This window comes from Acinonyx jubatus, chromosome E4 (genome assembly GCF_027475565.1).
Source record: "Acinonyx jubatus isolate Ajub_Pintada_27869175 chromosome E4, VMU_Ajub_asm_v1.0, whole genome shotgun sequence".
Taxonomy (NCBI): domain Eukaryota; kingdom Metazoa; phylum Chordata; class Mammalia; order Carnivora; family Felidae; genus Acinonyx; species Acinonyx jubatus.
The window spans coordinates 927,047-950,418 of NC_069395.1; the positions used below are offsets into that span (position 1 = coordinate 927,047).

The window sequence follows — 23,372 nt, forward strand, 5'->3', positions numbered from 1 at the left end:
GGGGAGGGAGGGCAGCTCAGAAACCCCAGCAAGAATGACTCAGCTAGAAAAGGGCCACTGGGGCTCCCTCGTCTGACCCCAGAGGGAGGCAGTGGACGTTAACGGGGGCCACGGCCCTTGACCATACAGCCCCCCCGCCGCCCCTGCACCCGGAGAGGGAGACGTTTTGAACAAAAGAGAAGATGAAGGGCCTGAGCTGTGTTGTTCATGCGGGAGAGGATACGGGCCCCCCTCACCCGCTTGCTGCCCGGCTTCAACCACCCCTCCCCGCACGGGGACACAGCCCTGCGCCGCAGGAGCCGAGGACCCCACCCCGAGGAGGAGGCCGCCGGCAGGGGCCCAGGGTCCTGGGGAGCACACGCCTGGAGCCTGGGGGAAGCTGCCCACGATGCGCTCCCGGGGGGCACAGCCACGCAGAGCCCCGCCCCCACCCCCCAACCCCCCCCACCCCAGCCGAGCCTCTAAGACGCCAAGGCTTCGGCCTTCAGGCCACTTGTCACTAGGTGCTGGAGGGAGGCCATCGCCTGGTTTCTGGTGGCAGCTGGAGTTCGGCCAGACAGACTCCTACCGCCCGATGGACGGGGGGGGACGGGAGGGGATGGTTCTGAGGCCTCGCTCACCCGGGATTCACACAGCAGGTGCTAAGCCCCCCCCTTCTCCCGCCCCCAGGAGGGGCCGTTGGCCGACTTGCTGATGTGCGCCCCGCCAGGCCTCCATGGGAAGGAGCTGCAGGGGCACGGCGTGTCCAGGCAGGCTGGCCGCTCGGGGCCCCTGACCCTAGACCCTCCTCTGCTCCCAGGGGCCCGAACTCAGCGGCCTGGTGTCCGAGATGGGTGCCAGAAGGTCAGGTCCGGGGGGGTGGGGCGGCCCCCACCCTGGTGAGAAGTTAGCACCCTTTACGCTGCAAACGGGGATGAATGAAGTCTGAGGAGCACCAAGAGGGAAGGCCCCCCCCCCACCGTGTGGGGGTTGTGGGGGGGCCCCGGGCACCTAGAACTGCAGGCCTGTGCGCGCCCACACCCCCGAGGCCACCCCAGGCTTCCCTGCAGCCTTCTCCTCGGAGCCTTGGGGGTCCTCTCCTGAATAGAGGTCACTGAGCAGTGGTCCTGGGCCACAGCTGCAGGTGTCATGCGGCCAGCGGGAGGCGGTGGCGGTGGCCGGCCGCACACCGACCCAGGACACGGGCCTCTCGTGGCCAGGTCAGCGCCCGCCCCGGATCCCCGCTCTGGGAGTTCCAGTGATGGTCCCTCGGACGTGGCGCTGAGTCTGTGGGGCCCGAGGGCCCTGTCACTTATGGCCGCGGGGTGGTGCCAGTGGGGGCACGGGGGTGGGGGCCAGACCCAGCCCGGCCCAGCCCAGCCCACCTGGGGGGCCGTGGAGATGAGGAGCTCTGGCTGTGCTAGAAAAGGAAACTGAGCCGAGAAGCACCTTCCCGGCCGTGTGCGGGGAGGGGGTGCCCAGCAGCTGTCCTGCCCGGAGGACCCCTCCTGCGCTCTCACGGCGTTTGCAGGTGGGGAGGGCGACGGGCGGGCCAGGTACTCACCATGATGCCGGTGAGGAGACAGACGCCCTTCCCACAGTACGTGTGTGGGACCATGTCCCCGTAACCGATGGAGAGGAAGGTGATGGAGATGAGCCACATGGCACCCAGGAAGTTACTGGTCACGTCCTGCTGGTCGTGGTACCTGCCGGGGGCGGGGGCGGGAGGGAGACAGCACTTAGTGGAAGGAAGTGCCAGCCCCGGACGCAGAGGCTGTTGGCTGAGGTGGACCCAGCGGTGCTGGTGACGGAAGGTGCCACGACTCTGCCAGCCCGGGCCCCGCCCCCGCCCCCTGCCCCTGCCCTGACCCTGTCCCCCGCCCCGGCTTGGTCCCAGAGGCCGCGCTGGCCGTGAGTGAACCGTAGACGCCCTTCGAGTGTCGGTAAAATAGCTTCGGATGAAATCATGCGACAGTGAAATTCAGACGTTCCCTTCCAAGTCGACAGCCTGAGCGGACGTGGACGTGACTGATCCGAAATGATGGCTCCCGAGCAGGGGAGAATGTCAAACCCACCAAACACATTTAGCAACCTCCCGTAAGGCTGACGGGTCCCGAAGAACCGGCCCGTCACCGCTGTCGGGAGGGGCGCCCTGGGGGCTGTTTCCAGGGGACACTGGGGTCCCCGCAGAGGGACGGTCTCTCTTCTGGACTGGACGGGGGCTCTTGGCTCCCCTGCCCGGGGAGGAACCGGCTGGAAGGACGCGGCCACCACCCCCCTGCCCGGTGCCGAGGGCGCCCCACCCTCTCCCTCCCTGCTCTCACCCCCAGACACCGGAGCCCCTGTGTGCTGGCTCTGTGACAAGTACGGAAACACAAACATGAGCGAGCAGGACACGGCCTGCCCTCAGGGCTCTCGGCTCAGGGGACGGGCCGGTGAGGACTTTCGCAGAACTGGGTAGACAGGGCGCTTGAGTGACAGGAGGGAAAGGGCAGTGACCTTGACCCCAACACTGCCAGGTTAGTCAGAGGACGGAGCCCCCAGGCAGGCCGGGAGGAGAGGGGTTCAGGCGGAGGGAGCAACCTTATGAAAGCCGGGGCTTGGCTGGGGCGCAGCAGGTGCACCCGGGGAGGTGGGGCAGGTGAAGATATTCCCCCACCCCAGGTGCCACCCCACCCCTAGTCGGGCTCCCCCTCGCGTTCCCTCGAGTCCCCTCTGTCCCTTCCACTCCTGCATGCTGCTCTCGGGGGAGCCGTGGAGGCAGACCCCGGCTCTCAGGGCCTGTCCTGGGGTCACCAGTCCATCCTGAAGAAGTCTCAGGTCAGGTCTGAGGACGGCAAGGTTGGGGCGCAGGGTGGGGAGGAGGCAAGCCGGCGGCCTTGGGCTTGGCTCACCTGGCTTCAAGCCCCACCTCCACACCGAGAGGCTCTGTGCTGTGGGCAGCGACTTAACCTCTGTGGCCCCGTTTCCCTATCTGCTGACAGGAGGGCCAGTGATCAGGAGCACCAGCGGCCCAGGGCTCGGCCCAGGACGCGGGCACTCAGTGTGGGCAATGGTCACTGTCGGGGGTGGGGAGGGGGGACAGGTGTCGTCACCCTGAGAAACTGCCCACAGCATGATAGAGGCAGGGACTAGGACAGCAGGGGAGCGAGGAGACCTTTGTGAGAGTCTTGAAGTTTGCGCTGCAGACGTAATCGACAGGAAGGCATCTGCTGCGAGTTCTTGGACACAGAAGGGACACAAGACACTGGTGTCCAAGGAGGACTGTTCCAGCAGCTGCCCTGCCCTCAAGCCTGAGGAAAGACAGCAAGCCCCGGACACGAGACCTGCTGGAAAGTGTGCAGGTGCCCGGGGAGGAGCAGCGGAGAGCCTCCATCGCCAACCGCGGGTCTGGACTGGATTTGTAGCCTGTCTCCCGAGTGCGTTACTGGCCCCTGGGTCTTCACAGCCTGCCTCTCTGCAAATCCGATGCTTCAACTAGTATTGCTGGCTGCTCGGCGGCCTCGGGACCCGGGCCTTTCTACTCGCACACGAGTGGTTAGAAGAGAAAGAAATTAAAGTCCAGGTTGGGACTCAGTATTAGCAACAGCTAGCTGTCTTTTTGTCACCTTGATGTCTGACTTACTGTTTTATTTCTCTCTACACTCTCTTTATGTTCTTGTGGGTTTCTTCTTCATTCACAAATACAGTTGCATGGGAGCTGGCCGTGTGTGCTGCAGAGGGAAGCAGGTCTTGAGGACGCCATTCACACACCGCCCGCCAGACTGGAGTGCTGTTCCCTCGGGGGGGGGGGGGGCACAAGGACGTCCCACTGCCCCACACGGCTCAGCAGGCGGGAGGCCGTGGGTGGGGCCTGAGGAAGGTGGGTGTGGGGACCAAGCTGTCTCCAAACCCACTCACCATCTTACAGTGGTTTATGCCTGTCACCAGCCTGCATAGTCATGTCTTGCCAGTGTTTGCAACAGAGAATTTTTCAGAGCCGTGTTTTGCTCTAAAGGCTAGGGAGGAAAAGGTGTCTTTTTTTTTAAGGACAGTTATTATAGTTATTCGTTTATCGTCAGGGTGTGCTATGGTTCTCTCTTTCTACTACTGTGAAACGGGTGACAGACACAGGGGCCATGTAACAGCTGGTTGCAACTTAAACGCACACACTGTTGCCCTCCGTAGACCCTCCACGCAGGCAGATGACCGGGGTCCCCAGAAATCTAAGGACAGTTGTGAACATGAAAGACACAGACCGAATCAGTTGACAGAGAAGCAGGACTCTCGACCACATACAGACCGTGGTGGAGAAGAGCTCGTGGGGAAAACCCTATAATCAAGGTGATGGAGACAGACTCTGGCCCCAGGAGACACGGGTCAGTGCCACACAAGGGGGTCTTTCTGGAAGGGCTGGGGGTCAATGGAGGGGTCTCCCAAAAGGCAGGAAAAGACAGATGAAAATACGAGCAAATCACGAAGTCTGTCTACCAATTCAGATAAGAATAGTTTCAGAAAAAGAACTGGACAAAAAAAGAGAAGGAGGAGAGAAGTCACCGTTAAGGAAACTAAAATAACGTTTTTCCAGAATCAAAGAACATAAGTTTCTAGATCAAGGGCCCCCTGTCCCCAGCACAGTACACGAAAAGACTCACATTCAGGTGCATTATTGTGAAATTTCATAAAACCAGGGGAAAGGAGAGAGGCTATGGAGCTTCCAGAGTTAAGAGAGAGAGGGAGGCAGAGAGAAGAAGAGAGAGGGAGGGAGGGAGGGAGAGAGAGAGGGAAGGAGGGAGGGAGAGAGAGGGAAGGAGGGAGGGAGGGAGAGGGAAGGAGGGAGGGAGGGAGAGAGAGGGGGAGGGAGGGAGAGAGGAGGGAGAGGTCAAATGTGATGAATCAGAAATCAGAGTAACTTTGGACTCTGACAGCAACCCTGGGAGCCAGCAGTCCATGAAATAAAGGCTTCAAAATTCCAAAGGGAAATTGTTTCCGAACCAGCCAAGGTGTCAGTTAAGTCAGGAGGTGGAGGGAGGACACTTTCAGATGTGCAAGAGCCTCAAACATCTGTCTCCTCTGCACCTGTCACTGGAGGCCACAGGAAGCTGCGTGTCACCCGAAGAAAGGAGGAACCCCCGGACTGAGGAAGCGAGACCCTCCAGGAGGGAGGCCCAGGGGGCCGGTGGCGGGTGGTCCTTGGATGCGGCCGAGCGCCAGGCCTGGAGGGCCACCCGCCCCGGCTAGAGCAGGCCAGAGGCTCTGGGAGACATCTCTCCAAGACGCTGCCCAAGAAGTTAAAATCGATGGAAAACCGAACGTGCCCGAACGTCCTGGGAAGTTGGACGGCTGCCAGAATGTGGAGCTGACTTCGTGATAAACACATACAAGGAGCGGGGCAAACGGACTAACGTGGTCGTTACCCGGGAGACACAAAAGGACCTGCAGGAAAGGAGCCGCCATCCTTCGCTACAGGCCCAGCTGTGAAGAGTCCGGGGAGTGCTGGCCGGACGAGCAGAGAAGGCTGCGCAGGACGGGGTGTGGGCGGGCAAGGGGCTGTGTCCTCATCCTCCACCTGGGGGGCCGGTGGGCGCACAACTGAAGTTTTGGAAAGCAGCAGCACATGCATGGTACCCGCAGACGTGGAGGCCCGCCCTGGCACGAAGGAGCAGAGGAGGGCAGAGGGCTCCCTCTGGAGAGATGCTCCCTCAGGATGTGTGCTCCCTCTGAGGAGTGCTCCCTCGGGAGGAGTGCTCCCTCTGAGGAGTGCTCCCTCTGGAGAGATGCTCCCTTGGGGGAGTGCTCCTCCTGGAAGATGCTCCCTCGGGGGAGTGCTCCCTCTGGAGAGATGCTCCCTCCGGAAGAGTGCTCTCTCTGGAGAAGGGTAAATGGGAAGATCGGGGGCAGGGCAGCAAATAGCACAGAACAACGGACTCTAAGCATATCCTTGCATAACTTCCACAATATTGAACACAGAACCAAACCTAAGAGAAAGACCCCAAAAATACGCTAATGTAAAATTCAGTTGGGAAACCTAGAAACAAAATAAGCGTCCCTGAGCTCACTGTGCAACCTGCCTGCTGGATGGCCTCATGTGCTCTGTGTGTTTGGGCACAGCAGCCGCCGGGGCACAAGCTTCCTGCGTCTTTCCGCACAGGTACAGACACCTGGACAGTGTGCGGTCTAGCTGTGCCTGCTTCCGGGCGCCACAGGCATGAAATCGCACCCCAGGAGTGTGGTCACAGCCTCAGACACGGTCCCCTGCCTCCTCCACGTACTTTTGTAATCCCCTCCTCCGAGAGTGGGCTGGCCCTGGCGACTTGTCTCTGACAGACAGAACACGGCGGAAGCGATGGGCCATCAGCTCTGAAATCCAGCTATAAAAACACCACAGCCTCTGTGCCGAGCGACCCGAACCTTGTTCTCTTTGGGATCGCTCCCGTGCCGTGAGGTGACCCTACGGAGAAGCCCGCCTGGTGAGGGGTCACAGCATGCCCACAACGGGGTGAGCGAGCTTGGAAGCAGAGACCCTCTAACCTGAGCCTTGAGAGGAGACCGCAGCCTGGGGGGCAGCTTGACTGCAATCTCACGAGAAACCCGAGCCGAGGTGCCCGCTCAGGCTGTCCCCGAATTCCTGACCCTTAGCAACTGTGACGTCGGCAACATCTGCCGTCTCAGGCTGCTGAATTATGGGGCAACTTGTTATGCAGCGACAGATAACTGATACGGTGAACTTCTATGGACTGCCTTTTCCCCTCCCACCCGGGGCCCCTCCCAACGGGACCCCCCACCCCCAGCCTCTCCCACCCTGGAGTCCTCCCACTGGGACTCCTTTCCCTGGGGCCCCTCCCACCAGGACCCCCTCTTCCTGGGACTCTGCCCCCTCATCCCTCCCCCTCCCTCTGGGACCCCCCCAGCCCCTCCCACCCTGGGCCCCTCCCACTGGACCCCTCTCCCTGTGGCCCCACCCCCACCCCAGGGCTCCTGTGGCCCACAGTCCATCCGTGGCTCTTCACTGCTCTGCTGTGATCAGCGTGTCTGCAGGCCGCACAACAGCCCAGCCTCACCCCTGACTTTGGTACCCGCTTACCCAGAAAGCACTTGCCTCAGATGATTTCGGGTCTTTGCTCAAACGTCAGGGTCTCTGTAAGGGGCTCCCTGGTCACCCTGTTTACACGGGCCATACCGCCCCCCTTTGCCCCACGAACATACCGCCACCTGTTAGGATATATGCTCTGTCGGCCCCGTTAGAGCAGAAGTCTCCAGGGCAGGACGTTTTGTACAGTCTGCTGCGCTGTCTCCAGTAGTCGGTTCACATGGGTTGAATGAATGAGTGAATGACTCATTTTGTCTCTATCGCAAGCCGGCAGCACAGGGGCTCTTACCCCAAGTAAGCGAAAAGGCTGATTCTACACGGAGCTGCTGTGAGCTGCAGGACGGTGGCCGGGAGGGAGCGGGGGTTTGGCGAGCCTGGCCAGCTCCCACTGAGGGGAGCTGCTCACGAGCGCTGGGGCCTCTTCCCGCCCCTGCCCCTGCCCCTGCCCCTGCCGCGTCCCTAGAATCAAGGAATGAGCGGGTGCCCTCGGAATGCCAGCTTCGGGGAAATCGCTGCCACTCCCCCAAGGGTGTCCCGTCAGCCTAAGTTCAGGGGCGTCTGGAGCCGCTTGCGGCCGGTGAGAGCCGCCGGCCTCGGAAGTCGGGGACCCCGAGCGGCCGATGGGCCAGGCTGGTGGTCGCAGCCGCAGGCCAGTTCACGTCAGGGCAAACAAAACCAACGAAGTTCTTTCCCGCCTTAAAAAGCCTTTCCCCAGTAAGCATCTGGAAATGTGAGATGCACGGCTGTGGGGAGCCAGGCTGCCCACAGGGACCCCAGGCCCAGGCGGCGTGTGCACAGGGCCCCCCTGCGTTATTTTCGTGGCCGGCGTCCTGAGTTGTAAGAGCTGACTTTGAGTCGAGGAGAGTGAGGGGGCTCCCTCCTGCCGGGCGACGCAAGGCCACGGCCGAGGGTCTCTCCGAGGCTGCTCTCATGCTTTATTTCTAAGAGCTCGCAGCGTGGGGGGCAGGGCCTCCGGTCGTTTCTGAAAGGGGAGAAAGCCATCACCGCCACCACACCCACCGAACCAGCTGCGACCCGCCAACGAGCAGATGTGGCCGTTCCCTTCTGCGGACACAGTTCCCGCGGACCCTCTCGCGGTGGCACGCACGTCTCCGCCGGCGGTTTTCTGGGCGGACTTTTGCCAAACGTGGAAGATTCGGGACGCGGGCCTGGGGTCGCACGTGGACGTGGCCTCGCTGACAGGCGGGAGGGACTCAGGCGAGAAGGCCCAGCTCAGCCTTCCTGGGCGAGCAGCTCTCCTCCGTCCGGTCTCCTCCTCCCCTGTGGTGCCGAGGCGTCCAGCCAGCCTCTCCGGTTTGCCCACGGAGGCGGCAGCCGGGGGACCCAGCCGCCAGTCCACTTGCTTCACGACGGGTGCCGTCGCCCTCTCTGAACGACTCTGAAACGGGAAACCAGCTGGCTCATCTGGCAAATCCTTCTGAGTCAGTTTCTCTACTCGCAATGTTTTCTTTCTTTGTGTTAAAAAATATTTTCGTGTTTCCTGATTTGGAAATGTTTAATAAAAAGCACGAAACTGGAGAAAAACAGTATGTTTGGAAGAAGCACTGGACCGTGGCAAGTGTGCGTTTGGCGGTGTGGGGAGGCGGTGGCCGCGGGCCAGGCCCTGTGTCCCCCCCCCCTTCCGTCGTTCCTTCCGGAGCCTCTGCGCTCGGCCTTCTCCCTCGTCCCCCGTCTCCCCCCTCCTCTGACCCGCACCCCCAATCTCTCCTCTCCTCTTTCCCGGTCACTGACTCAGTCGGTCTCTCGCCCTCCCCCTGCCGGGAGGGCCCCTTCCTTTCCTTCAGCTCAGTTGCACTTACTCTGCAAACCTGGACTGTGTCCCTACGGGGCGGCCGGACACCGAGAGCCTGCAACGAACGGACACAGGTCTGCTCCCCCGGCGATCTTGTGTCCACGGACTCAACGGGCACCTCCCACCCTCTGACACCAGCCCAGTCCCAGGCTGGGGCTTCGCCGAGGGAAAGGGCAGGTCAGCTGACTTGCCCGCCCACCCGCCCCGCCCCAGCCCTCCTCCTCCTCCTGCCATCTCCCACCTGTGGGCAGTAAACGCCACCACCCGGCCACACGGGGACACCTGGCCTCCGCTGGCTCCCCCACACCCCGCACTCGCTGCCCGTCCCAGCCACGCCCCCAGTGGCACCCACCTGCACCACTGCCTCAGTGTCCCCAGCCGGCCTCCTTGCTCCAACCCGTGCCCCACTCGGTCGTCAGGCAAGTCTTCCCCAAACACAAGATCCTCCCTGCTTCATACCCGCCGTGGCTCCCACCGGCCGAGGGTGGGGAGGAGGGCGACCTCGGCGTGCACGCTCTGGGCTACAACCACCGTCGGTCCGGAACCAGCAGTGGCTGAACACCTGATGCTCGTGAACAGCCCACATTTTGCATCGGGGAACGTACAAAGCTTGCCCCTATGACAACCTCGCTTTGCTCTCTTGTGCTCTGATTCGCCTTGTCCTTGGGCAAGGAAGCGGGGGGACCCTATAAACCGGGGACCGCCTAGGTTGGGTTTCTCCTGTGTCGCCAGAGTAAGAGAAACAAATAAGGTTGGGAGCAGTGGCTTTGGTACAGGATTGAGTCCGAACTCCGCCCGGCGAAAGAGGCTGGGCCCACCGACGCTCCGAGCCTCTCGCAGATGCCCTGGCAAGCATCTGCTGGGCACCTCTCCCACCCCATACCACCCCCTGCCCACTACTGGGCCCGTCTCCACCCCATACCCACCCCCCCCGCCCACCACTGGATCCCTCTCCCACCCCATGCCGCCCTCCACCCCCACTGCTGGGCCCCTCTCCCACCCCATACCGGCCCCCCCTCCACTGCTGGGCCCCTCTCCCACCCCATACTGGACCCCTCCCGTGCTGGGCTTCACCCACTCTGGCCCCTTGGGCCGAGGAAGTCGCCTCCTCCAGAAAGCCGTCCCGGATCAGGTGCCCTCCACAGAGCTGCCTCCCCCCACCCCCCACTTCTCCGTGACGGGAGCTGACGGTGTGCTCACCCCTGGGCTTGCCCTCCTGCATGGCCTCCCCACCCTCCCCCCCTCACAGCTGCCACCCTTGGCTTTTGTTCAGCACCTCGGACCCCGGCGCCATGTGTGAGCTGTTTTCTCCCGGTCCGGCCTGTTCCCGCCATCCGCCGTCCGTCGTGGAGCTGACCTGGGGGCCACGTTCTCAGCTTTCCACGTACAGACAGAGCGGCCCAGTGGCTGGGGTTCTTGGGGAGGGTCTCCTCGGAGACCGCTCATCTCGCAGTGTCTCTGGGACTCTCTCTGCCAGGTGGGCAGGCTGCACATCCACTCTGTTTCACAAGGTAACAACGGCCTTTACCACGCGCCACGTGGGCCGGCCTTTACGCACATCGTGTTCACGGCAACAAGATTAGGATGGCCACGTGCTGTGGTCTTGAACTGGAAACCCAGGCTCAGCCGTGCTAGGGAACTTGCGCAGGATAAAATACCCGCCACGCGACAGAGCCCCCGTGTGAGCTTGGGTCTGGCCCCTCTTGACCGTTTCATGCCTCTGAGGAAGGGGAGGCTCAGAGGGCTTGATTGCAGGGACTGCGGGGATCCGGCCTTTCTCAGGCATCTCATCCTGGATCCGCATGAGCTGCCTTCACAGGGGGTGAGCCAACGCCAGGGCCGCCCTGCTCAGCTGGCTAGGCTGCACACTGTGCAACTCCACGGAATGCCATTCCCGGAGACTTCAGTGTGCACGTGGCCCCCTGGAGCGCAATGCTCTGTAGGCGGTGGTCCTGGCTGGAGCCTCAGAGGGAAGAAGGGAGGCTTTGTCCTCTCACTTATGACTTCCAAAGAGAACTAAAGGCAGGCAGCTCCCCAGGTGAACAGACACTGTGGCCGTGCCTGGGCCGGGTTGGGTGGGAGGGAGGTGGGGACCACCCCGGGGACCAAAAACAAAGAGGAAGAAGATGGAAGAAAGTCCCGGAAAGAAGTTTTCTCCTTGCGGTTTCCCAGCGCAGTGAAGCTTCCTGGTCAGGGCATAGAGCCCTGTGTGCACAGCCTCCCCCTGCCACGGGAAGAGTGGGCCCCCGGGAGGGGGCGGCGTGGCTGCGGGGCCTTCCCTGACCATTAGCGGTCTCTGCACGTGGGGCGTGGCTGCCTCTGGCCTCTTCCCACAGGCCTGGGCACCCGAGGGGCACGTGTCCCCGGACTGCGGGGGGTGGGCTCTGACTAGGTGAAGAGTGACAAGTCTGGGGGAGGCTGGGTCCCAGGGGCTGCTCCAGGCCCACCTGTCCCACAGCCAAACCACCCAGACCATGGTTCACATGACTACATGGAAAATTCTGGAACACATCAGAAGTCATGCTAATTCAGAAGCTCAGTACCATGTGAGGAAGAATGGAGAGAGCCAGCACGCACCCATCTTTCCCTGCCGGGGTGGCGGGGCGCTTTCCTACAGGAGGAATTTGTGAGTCTCCGTTGCTGGCCTGCCCCAGCATCTTGGACAGCAGCAGCCGAAAGGAAAGGCTCCCAGCCGGGGCCTGGGCCGAGGGGCTCACGTCCTCCTGACTCATCTCCCGGTCCCGGGAGCAGGAGGGGACACAGCTGGGGCCAGACCACCCTCCGCATCCCGACTCCTTTTTCCCGCCTCTTGAACTGAGACATTCTTGCTGGGGGAGGGCAAGGGGCACGAGACGGCCCCGGGAGACCCCTTCTCGCTTGCAGGGTCCGCAGGGCATGGTGTCAGGTCACCCTGTCGCTGACCTCTGAGAACGGGCCCAGCCAGCTCCTTCCCCGGCTGCCTCAAGGGGCCGCGTGGGGAGACACAGATTCGCAGGAGGCTTGCCCTAAACTGACCCAGTGGTGACGAGTGTCCCGAGGAGCACGGAGATGGATGCCCTGAGGGTCTCTGCCCATGGAACAGGCTCCTCCAAGGGTACATTAGCCCAGAGGCCAGGACTCTCTCAGGAAGGGACACACAGACGTACGGTCAGGACCTGGGCAGGGGACTTTGCCCCTGGGAGTCACAGCCCTGCGGTTACCCCTAACGCAGTGAACCCCTTCCTTCTAGGTAAAGTGACGGAGGCCGGAGAGGGGCACGCTGGGGCCTGTGCCCTCAACCCCCAGCCGCCTCTTTCGGCCTGAGCCACCAGCCATGTGGGTACCGCGGTGGTTGCCCCAGGAGAGGACCCAGCTGGGGGCTCAGACTCCAGTTTGCTGTGGGACCCTGGGCCTGGGCTTCCTTATCCGCAAATGGGAGGATTTGGCCAAACGAGCCCAGAACCCCTTCCAGCCCAACGGGGGAGGTTTCTTTGATCGCACTCGGCCCCCCCACCCCACCCCTGCCCAGTCTCTGGGGAGCCTGCGGCTGGGCACGGACCACAGACACAAGCAGCCCTGCCCCAGCACCGCCCCCTCTGCAAACCAAGGGGCTCCAAGTTCCACGGAGCCTCTGCCAGCCCCTGGCCGAGACCTCAGACCCCTGAATTCAGGAGGTCCCGGCAACGGGGCAGGAGAGGGTGGGCCGGTGCCACGGCTGGGCTCGGGCCACCACGCGGGCCCCTTCCTCCGCCTGTCGCCCAGCGAGCCTCCGGGCCCTTCACCCCGGCACCCAGCCCCGCTCTGCTTTACAGGAAGTAGCATCACAGAAGATGTTCATGACGCGCTGCCAGGAAACAAGCCTGCCCGGAAACTACAGCCCACTCTGCCCCTTCACTGGCCAAGACCCCAGAGGAGGGAGCGTCCGAAGCAGACAAGAAGCTGGGGACAGGCAGAGCCCAGGAACTGCAGACAAGGCCACACAGCTGTCTGAGTGCCCTCGTTTGGCCCACCCAAACGAGGGAGACACAGGAGGCGCGGAGGGAAGGCCTCCTGTATTTATTTTTGGGTCAGATCTGTCCTGATTAGCTTCGGGGCTGCTGGCGGTAATGAAAGTGATGGTGACGGCCCCTGGGTGAGCACATATCTGCTTTTACCTGGCGAGTGGTTTCATGAAACGCATCCTGAGCAACGGAACCACCGTCCAGAGACTGCAGGAGACAGAAGGACCCCACTGCCAACGTCATCACCCGCTCACCCAAACACAGGTTTGTCGGACCGTTAGCTCGTGGGGCCTTGGGCCCTGGGGTCTCGGAGCTCTGATGGGTCAGGGAGGGCCAGGCTGGAAGTGCCCAGGCCGGGAGGCACCCGGGAGCCGGAGGACCCCGGAGGGAGGCCCGTAGGTGCATCGGCCTCTCGGGGCGGGTACCCACACGGCTGTGAACAGGAAGACAGGTTCCCCATGCGCTCGCCTCCTACAAGTGCCGGCACTCAGGTGGACGTTCTCTTAGGGACTCGCCTTCCGCTGGGGGAGAAGCAATCGAGGAAGCTCATACGGCGGCCGAGGCCCCCGCCGCCCTGGGCCCGTTTCTCTCAGTGCTGGAGAAAACACTGGAAGAGATTACCGCGAGGGCGATAGGGAGGATGCGTGCACATAACCAGCACGTGACAAACGGCTCCCTCCCTCCCTCCCCCGGGCTTGAGGTGACCCTCGCCTGGGGCTTCCGAGACCCCGGCCCAGAGCCCCACCGGCCCTTGGGCCTAACTTGGCCACAGCGACCGTCTGGCAAGCTCAGGAGGGCACCGTCTAATTTCCGAAATGACAAAAGCCTCGAGACACGCTGCTCCCTAAATAAGACCCGCACTTTAAATTATACACAAGAACAAAACAAATTACGGGTGCTGGTAACTGAGGGGAGCGCTCGCACACACTAAGCTTGACAAGGTAATTACAAAGCTGGACCCAGTTACCCAGACTCACGTTTCCTTAACTCTGTAAGCTTGACGACACAGTGTTCACGTCATTACTTCTGACCTACACTTTCCCGAAGACCGTCTGCCCCCCGCCCCACGCTGAGGCGTGGCTCCGAGGGCCATGTACCTGAGAGTGGGAAGTGGCTTCCCACTGGACCTCGGCGCTCTTCATGGCACCGTCAATGTCAGCCTAGGGGCCAGACAGCACGTCCCCAAACGATCAGAGGACTTCACAGCCGGAACTGAAGAAAGACTACATGTGCTTCGCCCATTTTTCTCTTTCTCCCTTGGCCCCAACACACTCACATAAGACACCCCTCCCCATTTAACACCCCGAGAGCCCTGCAGCAGGCAGTCAGGACCCCAGGGTGCCAGGCCTCCCCGCCCCGCAAGTCGGGGAACGGGACGGGTCACTGAGCCTGGCTGAGCTGTCAGACCCTAATGCCCCGGAAGGGGACTGGGGCTCTACCTGTCTGCTCCCTTCCCAGGGCGGCCCGGAAGCAGCAGACCCGGGTCCTGGATTTTATGGTCTCCCGGCTTTTCACCTCCTCCTCTCGGAGCTTCATAACCGCGCGAAGGAGGCGAGACAGCTTGAAGCTCCAACCTGCAGATCAGAACGAGGCCCGGGGAAGGAAGGGGACTGGCTGGGGTTTGACTTCACAAAGGGCAAGTGACTCGTCCAAGGTGGCACAGCCAGTCCCCTATCAGGGCTCGGCTTTGAGTCTGGGCTTTCTGACTTGTTGCCACCGCTTTCGATTCTGGACGCAATAGACTTACATGTAGGAATGCAAGGTGCTATTACGATCTTTGCTAATGTTACTGAACTTGAACCAAGCTGGTTTCATCACAGGTGGTCTAGGTGGGACTGCAGGGGCCCTGGACACTAAAGGGTGGAGCAGGGGCTGCGATCCCGAGGGAGCAGTGAAAGGTTTTCAGGGGTAAGAGACGCCCCCGTGGGAGTACAGGCTGACGCCAGACACGCTACCCCTACGGCCGCGTGCGAGGCGGCAGGGCTGTGGCCAGGCGAGGTGGCGGGCAGAGAGGATCTGAGAGACATTACAGAGTAGGAATAGCAGTCCGGTGCCTGAATACAGAGTGCGAGTGCGGGCAGCGTGAGTGGTTTTGAGCCCCGGAGGAACTTATGACCCATCAGCCCTTCTCCCCTTCTTCGTCAGTAAAAGAACCCAGGAATGAGCAAGGACTATCGATAATAAAAACTATATTTTTCCATCCGTGTAACCGACCACTGGATGTGAACGAAAACGACGTGTGTTCCTTCCAGGACAAGTCTTTAAAGGGGGAGCACACATCTTATTTTGTCCCTTCCTCCCTCCTGCAGGCTAGAAGGTAAGTGGGATGGCTGGAGCTCCAGCAGCCTTCTTGAACTATGAGGAAGAAACCATGCCCGAGGGCTGGCAGGGCCACAAGACAGAAGGAGCCTGGGTCGCTGATGCTATGGAGCACCATACCTGCTCTGGACTGACCTTTCCAAGTCTTCTTTTGCATAACAAAGAAACTTCTATTTTGTTTAAGCTGCTATTGTTCTGAGTTTCCTGTCACTTGCAGTCAAAAGCCAGTGCTCACTGATAAAGCTCCTGAGAAAAAGAAGACAGAAACAGAGAAGCAGAAAGCAATAACAGGCCGTACGCTGATTCTGAACATGGACTTGATGTACGGGACACCAGCTTGTGAGAAAACGCATGTGAATCGGCCTGGATGCACACGGGGCGTCTGAGAGCTCTCCTGCCAGGGCCCCACCTCCCCTCCCGGCCACACCAAAGTGGCTCCCTCCCTACTTCCGGCTTCCTCTCCAGGCAGGTGCCGGACCCATGTTCTTAGAACGAACCAGACCGTGTTACTCTTCTAGGTAAGAATCTTCAGAGGCTTCCCTCCGCCCTTGGCTTCCATGCCCTAGCACCGCCCAAGGCCCCCACCGTGGGTGTCCCGCCCCCTCTGTAGCTCAGGCCATGGCCACACATCCTTCCATCTTCTGTCCTTCTGGTGACTCCGCGCACCGCGCCCTTTGCCGGCGCAGAGCCTCTGTACGTGCCGTTCCCTCTTCTTGGACGGCCTGCCCGCTTGGTCTGTAAACGGCTCAGCCGTTCTCTGCTGACGCATGACCTCTCCAGAGCAACCTTCCAGGCACGTCCCGGCTGAGCAGGATGTGGCTGTCCAACCCCATTACTTAAAAAAAAAAAAAAAAAAATATTGCAACCTTGTGTTTAACTTCTTCGCAGCACATAGCCTAGATGTGAAATCGCTCATTTGGTCCCCGCTACCGGCTTTCCCTGGTAAACTATAAGCCCCGTGAGGGGAAAAACTGTGTGTTTTGTCTTCTAAGGTATATTTAACCCCTAACACAGAGCCTGCTGAGTAGCTGGACCCAATATGACGAATAACACCATTATTTAGCAAGCTGTTCGCCCTAAAGCATCCTGCTCTGGGAGGCCGGGGCATTCCCGAGCTGGTAGGCAGGTCTCTGGGGCGGGCACGACGGCGGGCACGACAGACGATGTCCAGTCCAGGGAAGCAGATCTGGCAGAGGAAGAGATGGTCCAGAAAGCAGGGGAGGAGACCCCGACCCTCGGCACTCAGGCCGCTGGCCGGATAACTACAGCTTTCATCACGGAGACGACCAAGGGGGAGCGATGGACCCCAGGCTGGACGCCCGCCCCTGCTAAGGCTGGGAGCAGGACACGAGCCTCTGGACGCCGTGAGCCCCACCGGATCCCCACGTGGCTTAGCGGCCTCCCGGCCTGACCCTCAGCTGTGGTTCCTGCCTGGTGGTGCCTCCCGGGGCCAGGGTGCTGGACGTTCGCCGCAGGACTCGGGCCGAGCGGGCCGTCCGCATGCACTGGGGAGAGGTCAAGGGGCCAGCATGGGGCTGCATGCTGGCCCGGGTCTCACTCCTCTGTCCCAGCTCACGTGCCTGCCCGGCCACACTCAAGCTGCGTCAGAAGGGGAAGGATGCCAGGAAGAGAGGGGGTGGTGTAACATTAGGGGCGCTGGATCCGGTCTGGGGCCTCCACCCGGTGGGGACTCGGACGAGCAGGAGGGAGAGGTCAGGTCAGAACGGAGTCCAAGGAGCAGAGACCATCAGTTTCAAGAAGATGAGACGGGTTCTTGAATATCTCAGGGGCCTTTGGTGGAAGAGGGGACACCAGCCCGCTGCAGTGCAGGCCCGCGGTGAGCTGAACGCTCTCCCCCTGCCGAGGGCTTTCTGGGAATCAGAGGTCCTGCTGCCCCGTGGTTAGCTCGCCCACGGTCACCGCCAGTAGGAGCCCAAAACCATCTCTGGCCAGATGGAGGTGCTTGAAACACCAACCTGTGTTGCTTGAATTTCTTTTGTGTTGATACAGAAAACAGAGTCAGGACCCAAGTCACAAACTAGGAGAAGGTTAATTATAACCAGCATCAGGAAGGTGCTTCTGTCGGAGCTGTCTGCACAGAAGGAACGGTCTTTTAGACTGGCGACTTCCTGGTCCCAGGGCGTGTCCAGCAGAGGCTGTAGGACTCCGGTCAGGTTAAGTACACGAACAGTGCGCAAGGTAGACAGTAGAACCAGGAGCCAGGCCGTCCTCTGACTTCAGCCGGGTCGTGTCCATCACGGGACTCGGCCTCTGTGCACCGACACCCGCTGAGCATGTGTTGGCTCAGCCGAGACATGTTTAAAGTTTCCAAAAGTAGTTTTGCTACCTGGGCCCTGGGCCCTCTCCTGTGGGGTGCCAGGCCCACGTGGCCCGTGTCGGCATGTGTGGGCTGGCCCGCAGGAGTCCCGATGACAAGCAGCTCCCACGAGCGTCCTGGGAGAGTGTGACCGGGTGTCAGGGCTGGTGACCCAGCCAGCAGGGGACTGTGGCGGGGCCAAAAGCCGTAGGCCATGCACAGCGGGCAAGTAGGTGTCTAGGTAACGGGGGGGTGTCCGGGGGGCACTCAATGAGCTGCCATTTGGGACATGATGTGTCCTCCCCCATTTCCCGTCCTAGCTCAGCCCCTGGGTGCCTGTGGCCCTGCTTAGGAATGCTGGCTTTACGGAAATTCATCATTTCTCCAATTCTTGACCCTCCTAAGAGGGGTCACCTATTATTATTTAACATAAAAGGCGAATACGCTAGTCACAAGTGAACCGTTACATGCTGAAGTGTCAAATAGCACAAAATCACCGCAAATGTGGAGAAGCCTTGCTGAATCACAAACCACCGAGAGAGAGAAAGTGTAGAGGAGTAAAGATGCGGAAAAATGTCAGACAGGCCCCTGAAACCAGAAGGGGCGCTGCTAGGACCGGGAATGGGGGACAACCCTGGAGCAGAGACCCAGCCCCAAGCCCCTGCTGGCTGACCTCACCGTTGAACCTGAATCCCGCGGCCACTGAGACCCCGCCCGCCCACCGGTTCGCACTCCCGGCCACGCCCCTGCAGACCCCGCCCCCCAGCCCCACCTGTTACCGCTCCCCTCCCCGCCCCGCCCCTGTCGGCCCCGCCCACCACCCCCCCCCCCCCCCCCCGTGTTCTCACTCCCGGCCTCGCCCCTGCAGACCCCGCCCCCTAGCCCCACCTGTAACCGCTCCCCTCCCCGCCCCGCCCCTGTCGGCCCCGCCCGCCAGCCCCCGTGTTCGCACTCCCGGCCCCGCCCCTGCAGACCCCGCCCTCAGGCCTCACTGTTAGCTCTTCCTACTCCGTGGAGACCCCGTCCTACCCTGCAGACCCCGCCCCGCGCCTGCAGACCCCGCCCACCTGTTCGCGCTCCCACACCCGCCCGCCCGGGGTCGGGGACAAGGCCGCGGCCTCCAGGAGGAACTTCACCTGAGAACAACTGTGTGTAAAACCCCAGCCCTTCAACTTGACCGTCCAAGCCCTGTTGACACGACACCCGAGCTCCTGCCCAGGATGAAAAGAGGGGTCTTGCGGAGGGAGAAGCCGCCCCCCCCCCTTCCATCGAGGCATGAACACGAGGGCAGGACACGGGTGCAGAAAACACGATAAAACGGAGGGGAAATCACACCTAACACCCCGCGGAGGGCACTTAGGGTTTCTGTGTTGCCAACCACCTTCCACACGTCTGGTACCGACTTCAGATCGCAACCCCCATACGAGGCAAGCCCTGTGTCACCACTATTTTCCTGCCTTACAGGTCTCAACAGGCTGATTTTTACATCGTCACCCAACTGCCCATCGTAAGGACGCGCTGTGATTTACTTACCTGCTCAAACCCTGGCCTTTAATTTGGTGTCTGACTCTCCACTACTGGACAGGGTGCCGTGCTGAAGCACCAGCGGCAGTCTCCCGTGGTCCCCCCACCCGGAGGGAGGTCTCCCGTGGTCCCCCACCCGGAGGGAGGTCTCCCGTGGTCCCCCACCCGGAGGAACCACCCCCCCCCAAACAAAAACAGCTTTCTCCAGCCCTCATTACGCTTACTTAAATTTTTGTCAACTCCAAAGGAGAAAAAGTCATTCTGCGTGTCGTTTCTATGTGTGGTTCTCTGGTTAGCCAGGCTGAAGGAGTGTGTTCTCACCGGCCTTTGTATCTCTTCTGCGGTGGTTGTCTGTTTTTACTTTTGGCATTGTGTTTTGCTTTCTGAGAGGAGTTTTTCTGATGGGGTTCTGAGACTGCTTTGTGTAACAGGGATGTTTACTTCTTGTCACATTTGCTGCAAATATTTTCCCTCGTGTAACATTTGCTTTTTTAAGCAGGCATGTATTTTTTGAAGGGTGGAAATCTAAAGTTGCGCACAGGCCGTGCACAGAGGCGACAGTCTCTCTCTCCATGTTCTCTTCCGAGGTTCCTTCCCATCTCAGGATTGATTAAATATTCGCTTTGTTTTCTGGAGCTCACTCGTGGTTTCTCCTTTCGCATCTGACTCTTTCATCTGCCTGGAATTTATGTCGATGGCTGGTGAGAGGCGGGCTCTAATTTGATTTTTCATCCAGGGATCTAATCTCCAATCTCCCCGTTAACATGCACTGAAGAACCTACTGCTTCCTATTTGGTTTTCTTTCTCTTATCGCTTCTCAGCCCTTGACTGAGATCAGCTGTGGTTTTCTTCCTCCTCTACTGGCTTCTTACATAGTAGGGATTATTTCAGGGCTTCCCCTTAGGGTTCACTGATCTATCAGTACTGATCCTGCAGTAACACCACCGGGACCTAATTACTTAAGTTTTAGAATACATTTTAATATCTAGCAAAGTCCCTCTCAATGATCTTCTCCCAAAACAAGTTAAGCTATTCTCATTTATTTATTAAAACATCACAAAATCAGTACTCACTCCCCCTTAAAATTCCTAATTTTCTTTTAATAAAACCCTTTTTAAAAATTTTTTTAAAGTTCATATATTTATTCTGAGAGAGAGAGAGGGAGAGGGAGAATCCCAAGCAGGCTCCACGACATCAGCACAGAGCCCGATGCAGGCCTCAAAGTCACAAATCGTGAGATCATGACCTGAGCCGAAACCAAGAGTCGGACGCCCAACCAACTGAGCCGTCCAGGTGCCCCTTAATAAAAAACTTTCGGGATGTTTTCCCTCCACATACAACTTTGGTCACACCATGAGTTTAGACACACAGTCATCATCATAATTTTTAAAAGAGCCTTTAATGGTGGTTTTGAATAATTCTCTTTTGGCCGAGGTGTGTAGCTGAGGGGATTGCTTTAAAAGTTCCCCTAAAAAGTTTCCTTTTAGCTGAACTTTTATAGCCTCATGGTTAGAGAATATGTCTGAAGATTTTTTTCTGATATTTTGAAACATGTGGCCAAGAAGTTGGTCGATTTTTGTCAATGTACCATGGGTGCTTAAAAAGATGTATTATTTGTTTATAGGCTACAAAGTTCAATATTTATCAGTTATTGAAGCAGGCAGTGATTCAGGTCTCAATCTCCTTATTTATTTTTGCATCAAAGTTCCCAGTGGATGCTACTTTTATCCATATTAAATGGTCCTTCCAGACCATTTAATGCTTTTTTGCTTTGAATTCTAGTTGGTTTAAAATGAGGATTTCTCTTCAATTGCCCTTTGGTTTGTACTTACCTAATAAATCTCTGGTATTCATTTGTTTTTCCAGGTCTTTCTGCTTTAGGAACCTCTTCTGTAAACAGCATGAAATCAAATTTTGCTTTTAAATCCCATCTAGGAGACACTGCTTTCGAACAGCGGAGGGAAACTCAATTATGTTGACTGTTCTCAACTGTGAGTTTGGTTTTTTTTCTCATCTGGCTTCACGCTTTCTGTGGTTTTAAATTCTTCCTACTTCTTCTGTCCTTCTGCTCCTGACGCTGTTTGTGTCTCGTGCAGGGGTGTGGAGGGGGCACGTTCTCAGAGAGGGGAGAGGTGGGGCTCTGGGGCGGGGTTTGCGGACTCTCCAGCCCTGGGGCCCACACGACACGTTGTTTGGACCGCCCTGTGCCTCAGTTTTCTCACATGGACGGCAGAGATGAGTGACAGCAGCCCCCACACCCCACAGAGCTGCGGTTAAGTGACATAACACGTGGCTGGTGCCACTGCTGTCCTCATTGTCACACTTCCAAACTCCACCTGTGGTTACCTTTAGGTCTAAAAATTATTTAAACCATATCTCTCTAATTATCAAAATTCAGTGATACGGCTTTAAAATTCTTTTCTACCTAAGAGGACGAAGGTAGTCCGCTCTGACTCATCCTTCTTTGTCTTCTCTCCACTTTCTAATCTGAGGGTTTGCAGCCTCTACCTATTACGCGTTTTTTTCTCCTCGTCTTCCCAGAGTCTGCTGTTTGCCTGACATCGGGGTTGGGTTTTGCAGCCATGGTGTTGCCCACCCCTCTTGCTCTCACATCACCCCATCAAGACCTTTACTGGGATTCATTCCCCGAAACTTCTGAGCCCACAGAACTCCAAGCAGGACTTCTGTTCCTGTGTCCTTGCGGGAATGACACTAATGCCTGGAATGTAGGGTTCCAGAGGAGAAGCATGCTCTGTGTAGCCCATGTGTCCTGGGATGGCTGAACCTTCAAGTTCAGGCAGTTTTGCAGAAGGAGTTTATTTGCAAACGTGTAGGTATGCCTTCATTTCCCTGTTCTTATATGTGTCCATCTGTCTGATCTTTTTCAAAAAATTTTAATATTTTTTTGGGAAAGAGAGAGAGAGTGAGAGAGCAGGGGCAGTGAGCAAGGGAGAGACAGAATCCCAAGCAGCCTCCACACTCAGCACAGAGTCCGACACGAGGCTCAAACTCACCAACCGTGAGATCATGACCTGAGCCAAAACCGAGAGTCAGACGCTGAACTGACTGGACCACCAGGTGCCCCCGATCTGCCTGGTCCTACCCCCCACCCCACCCCTCAGGCCGCCAGTTCTGGAGAAGTTTTCTTGGTGTACATCTTTGATGATGCTTTTTTTTTCTCCAAATTCTGCTGGTTCTTGGGTTTGGCCTTGATTCTAGAACCTCGAATTCTGACCCACGATTCACCATCTCTCATCTCTTTGTTCTGTTCTACATTCTGGAAGAACTTTTAAGTTTGTCTTCCACATCCCACATCTTTTAAAAACTCAGTGCCTGCAATGTGAATTTTCTCTTTGCTCAGACAATTTTAGTTTTCTGGAACTCTGTGCCTATGTGAACCAAATACAGTTTCCTTTCATATCTGCTCCCTCTTCTCTGGCACAGAAATCACAGCCTCTTGCACCATTAGAGAAGCCCCAGAACCTTCTAATGTTGCTCTCTCCTCTCCGTCTCTCTCATAACAACGTTCTTCTGCACCTGCAGGATTATTTCCCCGTTCTTAATGCAGCAGGTTTGTTTCCAGGGCCTCAGGGAGGATCCCCCCCACATGCTCTGCCGTGAACTTGCCTCTGTTTTGGGGTGACTGTCCAGACCCGGCAGCTGCCTGCCTTGGGCTCTTCTCTGCCCCCAGGGACACTGGCCTCTCCCTCCTCCAGCTGGAGGGCAGGCTTCTTCCAAAATGGCAGGTGCTCTCCTGTCCTCACTGACTAGCCCTCTGACCCTCCAACCAGTGGTTTGCAAGGTTTCAAAGTCGTGGACTCCCGTTGGTACAAAGATTCTGGGCGCGAACCCCTCTACTGTGTGTGTATTTATCGTACGTTGCACACAAGAGTTACCATCCACTCGCATGGTGAGTACTTAAAGGCTGAAGTTTTGTAATAAAAATGACTGGACAGAAGTCTTTCCCATCGTCCCCGTGGGTCTCAGTGTGCATCCCACGCTGGCGGCCGCACCGCAAACCCCTGGGGGCCCATCAGAACCCACAGCCCCTTCTCAGCTCTGCCCACAAGGGCTCGGCCTGGGGCTGTGTCAGCCCCACCCGGGGGGCCCCCTAGACTGCGTCCCCACTCCTTTCTCAGCCTTGAAGCCCCCTGCCCGTGGTGGCAGGGGTCTGTGGGAGGGAGAGGCCGAGGAGGGGGCTGTCCTCGCTTCTTGGCTTCTGGCTGGCGCAGACCAGACCCAGGGATCAGACCAGACCTGAGACCCAGGCATGGGAAGGTTGGCTCTGTGTGAACGAGAGAAAGAACGGGCCACTGGTGGTTTCCGTCCGGCCTCCAGAATCCCATTTCTCACTGAAGCACAAGTGTGTGG

General features: G+C 58.9%; 1 protein-coding gene across 3 annotated transcripts in view; it reads right to left on the minus strand.

The window, feature by feature from the left end:
* Positions 1-23,372, minus strand: part of KCNN3 (potassium calcium-activated channel subfamily N member 3) — a 117,850-nt gene that overhangs the window by 22,765 nt on the left and 71,713 nt on the right. For all 3 annotated transcript variants that reach the window (XM_027048735.2, XM_027048734.2, XM_027048736.2), the window contains exon 5: positions 1,544-1,685. In XM_027048735.2, coding sequence (XP_026904536.1) covers positions 1,544-1,685 — 142 coding nt within the window. The remainder of the gene's footprint in view (positions 1-1,543; positions 1,686-23,372) is intronic.